This window comes from Castor canadensis, chromosome 13 (genome assembly GCF_047511655.1).
Source record: "Castor canadensis chromosome 13, mCasCan1.hap1v2, whole genome shotgun sequence".
NCBI classification, from domain to species: Eukaryota; Metazoa; Chordata; class Mammalia; order Rodentia; family Castoridae; genus Castor; species Castor canadensis.
Genome location: NC_133398.1, coordinates 34,690,185 through 34,704,539, shown reverse-complemented (window position 1 = coordinate 34,704,539; position 14,355 = coordinate 34,690,185). Strand labels below are relative to the sequence as shown.

At 53.7% G+C, this 14,355-nt stretch overlaps 1 protein-coding gene across 2 annotated transcripts in view; it reads right to left on the bottom strand.

Annotated features, from left to right (window-relative positions):
* Positions 1 to 13,712, bottom strand: part of Coro2a (coronin 2A) — a 53,278-nt gene extending 39,566 nt beyond the window's left edge. Inside the window, exons 1-3 of one of the 2 annotated variants that reach the window (XM_020180806.2) lie at positions 13,606 to 13,680; positions 2,249 to 2,308; positions 1,919 to 2,025 (exon numbers count right to left, since the gene is read on the bottom strand). In XM_020180806.2, the coding sequence (XP_020036395.1) occupies positions 1,919 to 2,025; position 2,249 (108 nt within the window). In that variant the 5' untranslated portion in view covers positions 2,250 to 2,308; positions 13,606 to 13,680. Of the gene's footprint in view, positions 1 to 1,918; positions 2,026 to 2,248; positions 2,309 to 13,605 lie in introns of both variants that reach the window. The other variant, XM_020180809.2, reaches the window with a different exon arrangement.
* Positions 13,713 to 14,355: the final 643 nt, after the last annotated feature.

Below are 14,355 nucleotides of genomic sequence, written 5' to 3'. Positions count from 1 at the left end.
ACACACTCCCATCCACAGGTCTGAGAGTTGGGGCCTGTACCATGCCAGGCACAGGAAAGCGCCCTTAAACACCGGACTTCCTCCCTTCTGCAACTTCCCCCACTGTCCTGTCTCTGTCCCTGGAGGCCCACCATTCACATCTGTCGCTTCTGCCCCATTAATAGCTTAGCTGAGATCTGAGGACTCTGACTGCAGGCCCTGCTCGAGGCTGAGGAGTTTCTTGCGTGACTCAGTTTCCCATCTCCTCCCACTTTTGCTCATCCATGGTGAAATTCAGAATCCTCTGGATTCTGGCAGAAAATCATTCAGACTCCCAAAGGGACCCCACACTCCACGACTTGGAAGAGCAGCACTGGTCACACCTGAGAGATGGTGGGTGCGGAAGGGGAAACCAAGTCGGCATGTCTAGGGCCATCTATGCAGGGCAGAACCAAGAACAGGATCCCAGGCCCAGGAGTCCTCTGAGACAGAACAAAGTTTCCTTTCATGCTATGCCTGGATACAGTACCAAATGTTTTGTTCCTTATCTGTGTTGCTGGAAGCAATGGTGGAAACTTGCGTGTGGAGGGACAAATTCCAAGGGTGGCTGGGAAGGGAAGAAAGGTCTTACAATGGTGAGGTCAGTGCTCAGTCACACTCCTGGGCCCCCATCTTTGAAAGGGAGCAGCCTCTCCCAAAAGTGGTTTGGGCTGGAAAGATGGGGCCCTCCAGAGAAGAGACACCTGAGGTCTCTTCCTGTATCAGTGACCACCTAGCTGTGCAAGGTAAGGTGGAGTCCATCCCCTTCTCCAAGACCCCAGCTAAAGACAGTCCCTGCATGGACTCTCCCTCCAGTGGCAGCTGGTCTCCGCCCTAGACAAAACTCAATCACAGTCGTGATGGTGACAGCAACATGGAGGATACCAGGAGGTTAGGGCTCCAATTTTTTTTTGGCGGTACTGGGGATTGAACTCAGGGCCTCCCACTTGAGCTACACATCAGTCCTTTTGCTTTTTAGTTTACTTTTCAGATATAGTCTCACACTTTTGCCCAGGCTGGTCTCAACCAAGATCCTCCTCTGTTCACTTCCTCAGTAGCTGAGATGACAGGTATGGACCACCATGCCCACCCCTGACCAACCATTCACTTCTCCAAAGGGAAACACAATTGAGCTCGGCTCCCCTAATTTTATATTATATACAAGTGCCCATCATCAGTAGCCTCAAACACACCATGGGTGAGACTCAGTTATCCAACCTGGCTGTCAATGTGGATGTCAAAGAGTGCCCCCCAAATTAAAAAAGAAAACCTTGGGCTGATTTCTTGTCAGACTTGATTAGCCTGTCCCTGTTTTCTCCTAGGCTGGTAGCTGAGGAAGGGATCACACTGGAAACCTAGTGTCAATTTTCCCACATCCTTGTTTTTGGGTGCTGAGAGTATGGCTCAAGTGGTAGAGCACCTGCCCGACAAGGCCTTCAGTTCAAACCCCAGTATCACAAAAATAAAATAGAAACCACTTGTCCAAGCCAGGTGTGGTGGTTCACTCCTGTAATCCCAGCTACTCAGGACGTAGAGGCAGTTCAAGGCCAGCCAGGCAAGTTATCAAGCGCCCCATCTCAAAAACAAAATGCAAACAAAAGAGTTGGGGGGTATAGCTCAAGTGGTAGGGTGCTGCCTAGCAAGCATGAGGCCATGGCTGAGTTCAACCCCCAGTACCAGCCACTTGACCATTTCATGAGGCCTAATCTGTGAATCCAACCTACACTAATTAGTCTGCATTCACCCAGTTAGTTAGCCAGGTTAATTAACTGGGATGACCTGCCAAAAGCAGACCAAAAGCACCCCTTTTATCAGTATGTCCCCTCCTCCCCAGTGACTCCTGGACCACAGGAGACAGGACTGCTTGAAGCCTCGCTGGGAGGAGTCGGTGTGTCCACACCTGCCAGACGTGGGCGATGCCGAATCCTCTCTTCTTGGAGTAGGTCACATTTTGCCCGAGCCCAGTGAGCATCTCACGCCTCACCCTGGAGACCCCCGGAGTAGACACTGCAGAGACAGAGAGGACCTCAAGCTGCAGGGGAGGAAGACCACCAAGTCTGCCACCTTGCAGAAGTAGCAGCCAGGCTCTGAGAGGGGCACTGCTTGCCGAGATCACTGGCTGCTCAGAGGCAGACTCCAGGGACAACATAAGCCTTGGGTCCTGGATGCCTAGCCTGGCCACCCCCCACCCTGGGTCCTGGCCACCAACTGCCCCTCACCGCCTTCTTACTGGCCTGTGGGCACGCACTTCTCCTCTCATTCTGCTTCTGTGAAGCCTTCGTTTCCTCACCTGTGAAACAAGACAATCAGATCTGGCTCTGGGCCTGCTGTCCCAGTGCCCTCCAGGTCCCACGAAATAGGTGGACTGAGTAAACCTTCCTCACTCTTTGGGCAGCCCTGCTGTGGGAGGCGGGGGGACAGTGCTCTGGGACCTGAGAATTCAGCCTCTGTTTGCCAACTGTATGCCCTGCAGCCCAGGGTCCCCAGGGTGCAGGGGCCTGGACCTGAAATTCACTCCTGTCTCCAGGTGCTTCTGGCATCCTTGGGGCAGCCCTAACTCCTGCCATCTCTCCTGGGCTGAGCCCCATGGAGGGCCAGAGGGGTGGCCTTTCAAACCTTGCAAGGCTGCTTACTCAGATATTTGAAGCAAGGTGCAAGCTAAGAAGGAGGTGGGTAAGGGACGAAGGGGAAGTGGAGGGCCCAGGGCAGTAGGGGGTGAGCACTCTGCCTGGGAACACACAGAAGGGGATGCATTTTCTATAGACAACTTGCAATCAGCAAGAAAACCAGCTAGAGTCTGACTTTGTGTAATTAGACTGTGCCTGCAGTTCTAAACAATGTCCGTGAGAAGTCTTTCCTTAGGCTGGGGTTGGAGCTCATGGGCAGGTGTGCTGGACATGCCAGAGGCCCTGGGTTTAATCCCCAGCACCAAAGATAAGTACGTAAATAAGTCAAATGCTCCTCCCTCCTTGCCCTTGGTATCTGGCCAGCACCATATACGATTCCCCAACATTAACCAATCCAACCACAGGCCCTTATGTCTCCGCACTTGTCTTTTATGTGTGTCATGCCCGCTGCAGTCATGTCCTTCCCAGGACTCTGTGACCAGCCACTGGGAGGCTCGGCCTGGGGCATCACTCCCCCTTCCAACACAGGCCATCCCTCCCTGATCATAGGCTCTCCGACTCCTGAACTGTGGACTCAGTAGCATAACATCTCTGAAGGAAAATTTCAGAAAGGAACCCACAGCACAAAGAACCATGCAAGGAGAGCCACTTTCCATCTGTGTGACCTCAGACAAGTTCCACAGCCTCTCTGAGCCCCCATTTATCCTCTGTAAAGGGCAATCTCATCTCCATATGGCCCACTTTTCACTGACCTTGACCATCCCTCTCTTGGCTACACCCTGGAACTTTGTGCCTCCCCTCCTCCTCCACACCCCTCAATAGTGGGGTGTGAATTCAGGGCCTTGGCTTGCTAGGCAAGCTCTCTACCATTTTGAGCCACACCTCCAGCTTTTTTTGCTTTTTGCTTTTGTTTGTTTTTTAGATACAGTCTCATGCTTTTTGCTCAGGCTTGCTTGGCCTCTGGACAGTGATCCTCCTACCTCCACCTCCTGCCTAGCTGGTATTACAGATATGAGCCACCAAATCTGGCCTTTTTGGTTTGTTTGATTTTGAGAAAGGATCTCACTAATTTTGCCCAGGCTGGCCCTGATTTCATGATTCTCCTGTCTTTACCTTCTTAGTAGCTGTGATTATAGTTGTACCCCACCACACCTGGCTTAAACTTTGTCTTCATGTACAAATGCTCCACATCTGCTTCCAAAGTCAGTAACCCAAGAACCCTCTGGCTGACCTGACCACACTGTCCCACTTCTAGTGTCCTGTCACCTGCCAGACGGGACCAGCCCTTTGCCCACATCCCTGGCACATCCGCAAGCACAGGGTCCTGGAACCCAGGATGACGTAATTCATTAAGCAAAGGCCTGACCCCACCATGTGCTGGGTTCCCTGTGTGTGAAGGCCAGCTCAGGGCCACGTGACAGCCACATTCTGTGATGCCCATTTCTTGGGACATCAGCTTACCCTTAGCACCATTCTCAAATCCTTTGCCCTCTGCTTTTCCCACCACCCGCAGGAAGCAGGACAGCTAAGTGCTGCTAGGGATAGGTGGACCAAGGCCAGCTCCGGCCGGTGGAACGAGGACTGGTCTTCCACCAGCCAGGCCTGGGAAGGGCACTACTTGCCAGACAGAACCCAGGGGCTGACACATAGGCTTCTCCTCCTTGTACCCTGGGACAATCCACTGTGAGTGCCACCCTCCCATCCCTATCCCAAACATCTCCCTGCACTCCCACTGCTATGACCACCCCCTTAACCTGGTCCATCTCAGGCACAAACCAGCTTGCCCTTGGTCTTTTCAAAATATGCAAATCTTGCTGGGCATGCCAGTAATTGCTGGGCCTGTGGTTTGGGTTGGTTAATGTCAGGGAATAGTATACAGTCCTGGCTGGTATACTCATGAATTTGAGTCCAGCCTAGGCTACATAGCAAGACCCTGTCTCCAAACAATGACGAAGTATGCAAATCTTGAGTGCACCACTGCCTACCCATCTTTCTGCCTCTCTGGCTGCACCTTGCCCAGGGATCTGAGCTGCAGACATATGGCACTTTTAATTTTTCCAAGGCCTGTTTCCTCCTGCCTCAGGGCCTTTGCATAGGCGGTTTCATCTGTCCACCATGGCCCGCATTCTGCCCACCATGGCCCACATTCTGCCCTCGCTCATGTTCAAGAGCTCAGCTCTAAAGGTCTTCCCTTAGGGAAGCCTCTGTCCCCTGGCCCTGGGGAAGGCACACATTCTTCGCACACTCCTCACTCTCTCTCTTCTCCTTCAGGGATGTGCTCCAGGTTTTGCTCTGGCCTGTGTCTCTAACACTAGGTTCAGGTTTCATATGCAAGAACAGATCAATACATGAATAAAAGTCCTGCTCAAAAAAATTAAATAGAAAAAGAGAGTTTTAGGGAATGGATGAATGGGCAAGATTCCAGGTGAGCCTCTGGGAGCCAACTACATGACTGTACACCAGGTGGATCTGTGGCCTTTCTCCAGGGCCGGCCACAGACCAAGCCACTCCTGGTCCTGGTCCTGGCTTTATCTCCCCAGCCCTGCTCCTGGCCCCTTCCACAGCGCATAACCCAGGGTGGCTAATGACCAGTCCAGTGGAGCCTGCTGAGCTGGCCCCCACCTGCTCTGCAGCATGGACACTCTCTCCTTCCCAAGGGCCAGCACTCAGACGCTGGCATGGCTAAGTGGTAGGGGGCCTGCCTACCAAGGGCCAAGACTCAGGGGCCTTATCTTTGTGGGACTGGATGAGGAAGAAGAGGTGCAAATCCCAATTGTACCTGACTGGCTGTGTGACCCTGTGAAAGTTACTAAACCTCTCTGGGCCCGTTTCCTCATCTGAACCTAGACAAAAATACGTAGCTCTGGAGCTGCTGTGAGGGTTAAACGTGTGAAGGCAGATTAAGAATCTAGGTGGGGCCTGCAACACGTCATATGGTTCTTAGACACACAGTTCTTACATCTTAGCATCTCTGCAAGTGGGATGCGGCTTGCAATTACAGTTTAACTGTCTGCCCCTTTTTCCTTCTGAATGGTTTATAAACTAGTAGGTGGCACCAGCCTTTGACAGAATATGGCAAGGACTCCAGTTTCTTTACTTCCTCTGCAAAGAGACTGGAAGGTCTGAGAGAGCCAGGCGCCCCCTGAGGTCTGGCAGCAGCTCAGGTCCCTGATGCCTTACACACTCCAAAGGCTCAAGCCCTCCCCCACCGCCTGGTGCCTCAGCTCTGTCCTGGCAGCCCAGTCCCACTCACAGGTGGCCCCACTGCAGCCTCAGTCCTGATCATAATGCCTGCTGTGTCTGCAGCCACCTAAACCCCCAGGCTTGGTCCCAAGGAAAGAGCCCTGTGACCTGCCCCCAGAGACATCTCCTCCTTCAGCAAACCATCCCTACACTCTGCTCCCAAACTTTATTATTTATTTTTTTTGGTGGTACTGGGGTTTAAATTCAGGGCCTCGCACTTGCTAGGCAGGTGCTACCGCTTGAGCCACCCCACCAGTCCTTTTTTGTGCTGGGTATTTTTGAGATAGGGTCTCTCCAACTATCTGCTTAGAACTGGCTCCACACCAAGATCCTCCTGATCTCAGCCTCCTGAGTAGCTAGGATTACAGGCATGAGCCACCGGTGCCTGGCTCCCAAATGTTCTGAAGGCCTGCACCGGGGCCCCCATCCAGGTTCCAGGTTCCGAGTCCTCCTACTGTGGGTGCCTCCTTCACCCTCCAGCCTGGTGACGCCAGCCCAGCCTGGTTATTATGCTACCTACCTTATCATTTATTGCAACCTATATTACATACAGAGACACTGGCAAAACCCTTACAGAAGTGAAATATCTAAAAGTTTCAAAGCACAGAAAACAGTTTTTCCACCTCCCTTAGTCAGGTCCCTGAGGCCTGAAGGGAGCCCCCAGGCCTGCGGCAGGGAGACAGTGCTTTGGGTCTGGCAGTTCCTGTGGACACTGTCTCCCTCCCCAGAGGGACTGCATCTGTGTGTGGGTTACAGCTGCCCTCAATGTTTCTCTAGGCAAAGTCACAGCCTGGTGCAGAAATACTTGGAAATTCTCTCTCTCCCTTTTTTTTTTTTTTGGCAGCATTGGGGTTTGAACTCAGGGCCTTGTGCTTGCTAGACAGGCACTCTACCACTTGGGTCACTCCACCAGCCCTTTTTTGTGACATGTTTTTTCAAGATAGGGTCTCATGAACTATTTGCTGGGGCTGGTTCAAACCACGATCCTCCTGATTTCTGCCTCCTGATTAGCTAGGATTAGGGGCATTCTTAAATCAGGAGGGATGAGGTTAGTGGCTGCTGTCTGTCTCTGGCAGCACCTGTCTGTCCCTGGTGGAGGCTATCTGTCCACCCCTGGTGGATCAGATTGTAATCCTTTCACAATATACCAGGAGACTGTCCAGCCTCAGATGCTGGCCTAGAATCTCCCCAAATCCCTTCCCTGCTGCCAACAGCCCAGAGATCACAGTAAACAATACCAGCAGGTGCCTGGCATTTTATAGTTCATAAAGTGCTTCTGGACCATTTAAGGTTTTGAGCCCTGTAACAACCCTATCCATTAGTCAGAGCAGGTATTTACTATACCCATTTTATAGAGGAGGAAACTGATGTTCTGAGAGGTGGAGTGAGCTTCCTGATGTCTGCCCTTGTTTTCCTGCCCTGCAGAGGTGGCATACTCCAAATCCCATAACCTGCCAAGCAGGTACCTCCTCCTCCAGGGAGCCTCCCAGTCCTGTACCACCCCACCCTGGTTAGGTTGAAGCCCCTCCTCGAGGGTCCCTGGCTCCACCTGAACTGGAAGCCTTTAGAGGCTGTGATGGATTTGGCTTTTCTCAATCCTCCTCCCCAAACGTAGAAAACCTTCATAGAGGGTTGCTGGGGTGGAGATCATTTCAATGGATAAGACTGGAAAAATCCCACATTTTACAGAGAAGAACACTGAGGCATGAAGGAGGAACAGGACTTGCCTAAGGAGCACACCAGTGGTGGGGCCCGGTCTCCCTTCTTACAGGTGGGGGTCCTTTCATTCCCCAGTGCCCTTTGTTGTCTGTAGTCCTGGGCTCCAGGCCACTGCCTGAGGATCATGGCCGTCCTCTCCAGGTCCAGCCAGGTGTGCAGGGGAGGCTGGCAGGAAGGCTGGCTCAATCCTCAGCCAGGCCAACACCCTGGGGCAGTCTGAGGAATAGGGACAGGAGGTGCCTGTCTATTGAGCCCCCAAGCCACGCCCTTGCCAACACTTGACACATGCATCTCACTTCAGCCTGTGGCTGGCGTCATTATGATGCCACTTTGCAAGTGGGGAGGGAGAGACCTGGGCCAAGGCCAGCCAGCGGCTAAGCTGGGGCTGGAGGCCAGGGCTGCATCCCGGGCAGCCAGCAGCTGGAGTTGGCTGGCACAGGAACAAGAGACACATGCACATTTGGAGCACAGGAGGCAGCTCCCAGAGGGCCATGGCCTGGCCAAAGCCCTAAACGTTCACCCCACAGCCTGCCACACCTCCTACCTGGGCTGTGGGAGAGATAACACTCCTGAGTCCAAGGACCCTGTAATCCCCAGCACCTACTGGGGCCAGGGTCAAGCCACTTGTCCACCCCCTGCAAAGTCCAGGCCAGAGGCAGCCATCATAGGTTCTCAGCTACCAATATCTTCTTCTTCACGTGAAACCCTAGTCAGATGCTGGGCAGCACTGGTCTCCTGCCCTGACTGTGAAATGGTGCTGGGAGAGTGGAGGTGTCTTAATGGAACCTATCAATGCTGACACCCCAGGGTCTGCCTATGGGTGGCAGGGCACAGTGACTGTGATCTTCGGTGCACATAAGCTCCTAGGAGCTACCCAGCCTTCCTGGGCCTCAGTGTCTTCATCTGCAAAATGGGGTCGTAAGTAGACAAAAGGCTGAAAACTGCACAGCAAAATGTTTACGTTGATCCTCTGGGCTGAGGAGACATTTATTTTTGGTCTCTTTTCCTTTTTCGAAAATTGTCCATTATCATCAAGCATTTACGATAGCAATAAAAAACTAGTGTACTTTCTAAGTTGAACAGTCAACTTTTTATTTTTGGTGGCACTGGGGTTTGAACTCAGGGCCTTAAGCTTGCTAGAGAGGTGCACTTACCACTTGAGTCACTCACCAGCCCTTTTTATGGTGAGTTTTTTTTGAGATGGGGTCTATTTCCTCAGGGCTGGCTTTGAACCGTGATCCTCCTAATCTCTGCCTCCTGAGTAGCTAGGATTATAGGGGTGAGCCACCAGCACCCAGCTCTAAATTGACTTTATGGAGACACAATTTACAATCAATAAATATACCCATTAAAAATGGGAATAAGCTGGGCGTGGTACTACACACCTGTAGGCTACCTGTCCGAGTTGGAAGCCAGTGCAGGCGAAGGTAGCAGGGCGACCCTGTCTCATAAACAAAATACAAACCAAAGGCTGTGTGTGTGTGCACGCGCACGTGTGTGTACGAAGCTCAAGTGGTAGAACCCTTGTCTGATATACTTGTCCTGAGTTCAATATCCAGTTCTAAAAAAAAAAAAAGGGTGGGGGGACAGGTGAGGTAATAAACCAGACATGGTGGTGCACCCCTGAAATCCCAGCTACTTGGGAGTCTAAAAGGCAGGAAGATTTCGAGTTCAGGATCAGCCTGGGCTACATAACAAGACCCTGTCTCAAAAACCAAAAATAAAATAATAACAAATAAAGGGAAATGGTAATAGTAATAGAAACTAGCAAATAACAGTAACCGTCCTATAATTTTTTGTGAGGATTGAGTGGGTCCACACATGCAAAGTCTTAGACTTCGCAGAGCGTGAAGTGCTAATCTGAGTTTGCATCAACCGGCTAGGCTTGCGCCTCTCAGCTCCCTGGCCCAGTTCAGCAGTTCCTCACCAGAGGTCATGGTCCAGCCCTCTCCCAGCACCCTGGGCCTGGATTATTTCCACGGCCTTTGTTCTGCTATGCAGAAATGCCCTGACCTGAGGGCTTGCAGACACAGGGACATCTTTTTCTCACAACGCTGGAGGCTCAAGGGCCAAGATGAGACACAGTGTCTGGGGAGGGCCTGCTCCCTGTCCTTGTGTGGTAGAACGTGTGTGGGGTCGTGCCTCTGGGTCCTCTTTTACAAGGGTATTAATTACTTTAGAGGAGCCCATCTTCTTGAATGATGGTCTCCCCCACCCCAGCATCACCATCATTTGTTAAGATTTCAACAAAAGAATTTGAGAGGGACACAAATATCCAAGCCACAGCAACCTCAGAGTGATCGCTCTAACGTTCAAATTTGGCCATCCATACCCTTGCCCCATACAAAAGCCTTCCAGTCCCATTGCCCTGGACTAAAAGCTCTGCCTAGCTTCTCAGTGACACACAGTTCCTCACCTCTAGTGACACAGTTTCCTTAACCGAAAAAGAGATAAAAATAGTACAACCCTCACAAACCATGCTGGATGGGGAGATGCGGGTGGGGTTAGACAGTCTGGATGAGGGCCTCTCGGGCTGCCTTCCTCCCTTACTCTGTGCTAGCCTGCTCTTCCAGGCATGGTTAGACTTCAGGGCCTTTGCACTGCTGTCCCTCAACCTCTTTACTCTTCCTCAGAAGTCAGCCCAGCTTAGTCCTTCAAGCTTGTGCCCAAGTCACCTTCTCAATGAGCCCTCCAGACCACCTTATTTAAAACTGCAGCCCCTCTTTCCATCGCCCTCACATGCCGTCTGTGAGGATAAAAACCTGTGGCTGTTTATCTCATTAATCTTTTCAGCCCTATCTGCTCCTTCAGGGTGTACCTTTTGGGCTTGTTTTGTGTATCAGGACCTAGAAAATGCCTAGCACAATGGAGGTGCTTAGTAAATTGCTAAATGAAAGAACAGTACAAAGCCCTTAGAACGGAAGAAGGCAGGGGGCAAGTATTCAAGCCCATTATTATTGATTCTTCAAGGCCCTGCCCCCTTGACTTCCTCAAGCTCACAATCACACCCTCCCGGGCCTCACTGCACCCTGTTCAAGCCCAATTACACTGAGGGACAGTAATTACATCTTTAATGATACCTTTTTCCACTTACGCCAAACCAAGTGAAATTACCATTTTTCTGTGAGTCAAAAACATGGTCGGATATTGGCCGTTTTGCATGGTTTATTGTAACATGTTTCCCACAGCACTGTGTAGGCCTCCCGGGGAGACACCTCAGGGCCCTGCATGGGCCACCAGAAAAATGTCTGGTCAGCAGTGCAAGGCTACCAGGCCCTTCCCATGGGTGATTCCAAGTGCCTCCTCCCTGATCTGAAGAGGCCAGGCTCCAGCTGAAAATAACCTAGGGCCCTGAGGCATGGTGCTGGTGCTCCAGGTTCTTGAAAAGAACCCATTCCACAGATGGGGAAAGTGAGGCCCAGCGAGGGGAGGGGCCAACCCAGGCTCACACCTGGGGGCAGAGGGAGCACTTCCTGGAATCTGTGCCTGCACACGGCAGTCTCCCTTTAGTCTAGATTACTGCTTCTACACCAACCTCAGATAACACAGTGAGAGGTTTTCACTGGAAGATAGCTTCTAACAGATAACAGCACTGCCTGCATCCCTCTCTCTCCTACTCTCTAGTTACTTCCTTGGGGTAAAGTCCCTGAAGGAAAAAGTCTAGGTGCAAAGGGCAGGCAGGGTTTTCACAGACGTTTCTTCAGGGATGTAGGTTACCCCTGACATTCAATGCTACAGTGAATCCCTGCAGACTTGCCAGCAAAGTTCTACCCATTCATGTTTACTTTATTTTATTTATCTAAATTTTTTGTGTGTGGTACTGGGGCTTGAACTCAGGGCCTGCACCTTGAGCCACTCCAGCCCTTTTTTAGTAATGGATTTTCTTGAGATAAGGTCTCAAGAACTATTTACCCGGTCTGGCTTCGAACCTCAATCCTCTTGATCTCTGCCTCTTGAGTAGCTAGGATTATAGGCGTGAGTCACTAGTGCCCAGCTTATGTTTATTTTTGCTAGTTTTATAGAAATAATACAGACTGCTTTATTACATGGGTTTTTAAAACCTGGGGCTGGGGCTGCAGCTCAGTGGTAGAACACTTACTTGTCTAGCATGCCCAAGGCCCTGCCCAGTCACATTCTCTCCAGGAACAGGGTATGACTAGCTATAAAATAAGAGGTTGGATGAGACAGTCTTTTTTTTTTTTCTTTTTTTTGGCAGTACCGGGGTTTGAACTCAGGGCCTCACACTTGCTAGGCAGGTGCTCTACCACCTGAGCCACTCCGCAGGCCTGAGACATTTCTTAAGATCCTTTTCAGGTCAGATAATTCACAATTCCATGGCACACCGTGAAAGTATCAATACAGGATGACTTTAATAAATCAGAACCTGCCAGCTCCTACATCAGCCCACAATGACATGACCCAACTAGGCCCAGGTGTCACCCGTGTGCAGATGACAGGGGACTCAGGTAGCACTTAGGCCTGTGCACTGGAGCTAGGCTCCTGCAGCATGTGTACTTAGTCTGCTTTTATGAGGCGATAATAACACTCATCTTTGGTACAGCTTCAAGTCCTGTGCAGCCCTGGGCCACAGGGCAAGGTCATGATCACTTTGCTTCAGCTCTGGAATCCCATCATCCCCCACAAATGCTCATCCAGCCTCTGCTTGAACACAGAAGATGACACAGGACTCACACTTGCCCAGGGTCCCCTCCCTTCTTGTAGCCCTGGGTGAGGGGTAGATCGTGGCGGGGGGACGACAAGAGAGACCAGGTGACTTAATGGGAGCAGGTGTCAGGAAGCTGAGAAGAAGCCCATGCACGGCAGGAAGGGCCTGGAGAAGGGCCTGGCTCCTCCTCTCACTCCAGGACCCCCAAGAGCTATGAGGAGGTGGGGGAACCTCAGGGGCCCAATGGCACAGGTGGGCTCAGAAGGAGCCCCTGGAAGGTGCTCAGAAATGCACTCCGTGGTGACACCTCAGCCCCTCTTCTTGCCTTTGCTGCTTTTGCTCTGACCAGGGACACTGCTCAGCCTGGCTGTTCCACCATGAGGGTAAGCAGGTTTAAGGAACTTGATCACTGTCCCCAGAAGGGGAAGTCTGATGCTGTCTGCAGGACCAGCCAGAGGGGCAGAGGGGCGGATTCCAGCTTTGTTTCAACAAGTGAGATCACCATGTCAGAAGTGCAATGGGCCAGCAAGTCCTTTCAGGGGATTTTACAGAGGGGCCACGCCTGACACCAGAGGCTCTTATCCAGAGAGCTTAGAACCATGCAGACACGGTCCTCCTGGCACTCAGAGGTGCAGGTGTGGCACTCAGCCCTGTCACACCCTGCTGTTGCACAGAAGTGGGTTTCCGCGGCTAGCCGAGCATGACCAGGCGGTCCTATCCTTCCCCTAAATACAGGTGACTGTCTGCGTGGGTCTGGTCACCGCCAGTCCAGGGCTCCTCCAGCCTCCGCCTAGGCCAGTCTTGGTAGGCACACTCTGCCCGCCCCAGGGACCCGGGGATGCTTCTCCCCACCGGTTTCCGTACCGGGAAGCTGAGGCCCAGCCGGCCACCCAGCAAGGAGAGGGAGGGTCACAACAGAGCTCCCGTGGGGCACCCAGGCACAAAGGGCCTGCCGGGACCAGCTGGCCGCGCCCAGGGCGAGCCGCCTCACCGCCTCACCGCGGCGGGCGGGGCGGGCGATGCAGACTGTGCCCATCGCCCCGTCGAGAGCCCGCACCTTGGGGCGGCCGCTCCCAGTCACCCGCCGAAGAGGGGCCACATTGCGCCCGCTATCCGGGAGGGGAAACTGAGGCCCAGAGAGCAGCAAGGCTTTGTGCAAGGTCACGCGTGGGGGACTGGAAGCTTAGGTCCCCGCGCCCCGCCGGGTTCCCGAGGCGTGCGGAGCCCAGCATCCCTCCCTCTCCAGAGCTGCAGCGGGGGCGCAGCGCGCACGTCCCGCCCGACGCGACGCCCCATGGCGCAGCCCGCGGGGGCGCGGCCCGCGTCCCCTACCTTGCTGGCGGCCGCACAGGTGGCGGCGGTGGCGGCGTCCGGCTCCCGCTCTGCGCTCCGCGCCACCAGCTGAGTCCCCGGCGCCCAGCGCCGCCACCTCCCCCTCCCCCCTCCCCGCAAGGCCCTGGGGGCGGGGCCCGGGCAGGGCGGGCCTGGGAGCGGGGCGGGGCTGGGCCCCTCGCCCGCCTGCTCGTTCCTTCGCGCGCCCCGCCCGCCGCGCTCCTGGCCACGGGGCGGGTGTCGGGCACGCACACGCGCACGGAGCCGGCGCGCACACGGGCGCGCACACGCCGCAGGATTGGGGTGGGCGGCTGGAGTCTGAAAGGGAGTGGCACCATCAGACTGCCTGGGTGCGACCCCCGCCCCGCCACCGTCCCTTCGCTGCGGAGCAAGGGGCGCGACCTCCCCGAGTCTCAGTCTCCCCCTTGGTGAAATGGAGATAGTACCACGCCGGCTGTGTGAGGATGACATCACATTGCGGCCCGGCCCGCGCGAGCGTAGAGCCGCTTTGGGAACGTGCTCCCAGCACCCGGGCAGTTAGGGGGCTACTGAGGATCCCCAGGCCCCGGGGAGCACGGGAGCCAGGAGGGCTGCTGCGTATCTGGAGAGACGCCTCCTTCCCTCGGCTGCCAGGAGAGGGCGCTGCTGCCCACTCTCGCCAGCTTCGACATCTGGGGGGACACTTGGGTTGTCAGCGGGAGATGGGAGGCCCCGCCTTTAGGGATTACACCACCAGCCTCTGTTCTAAGC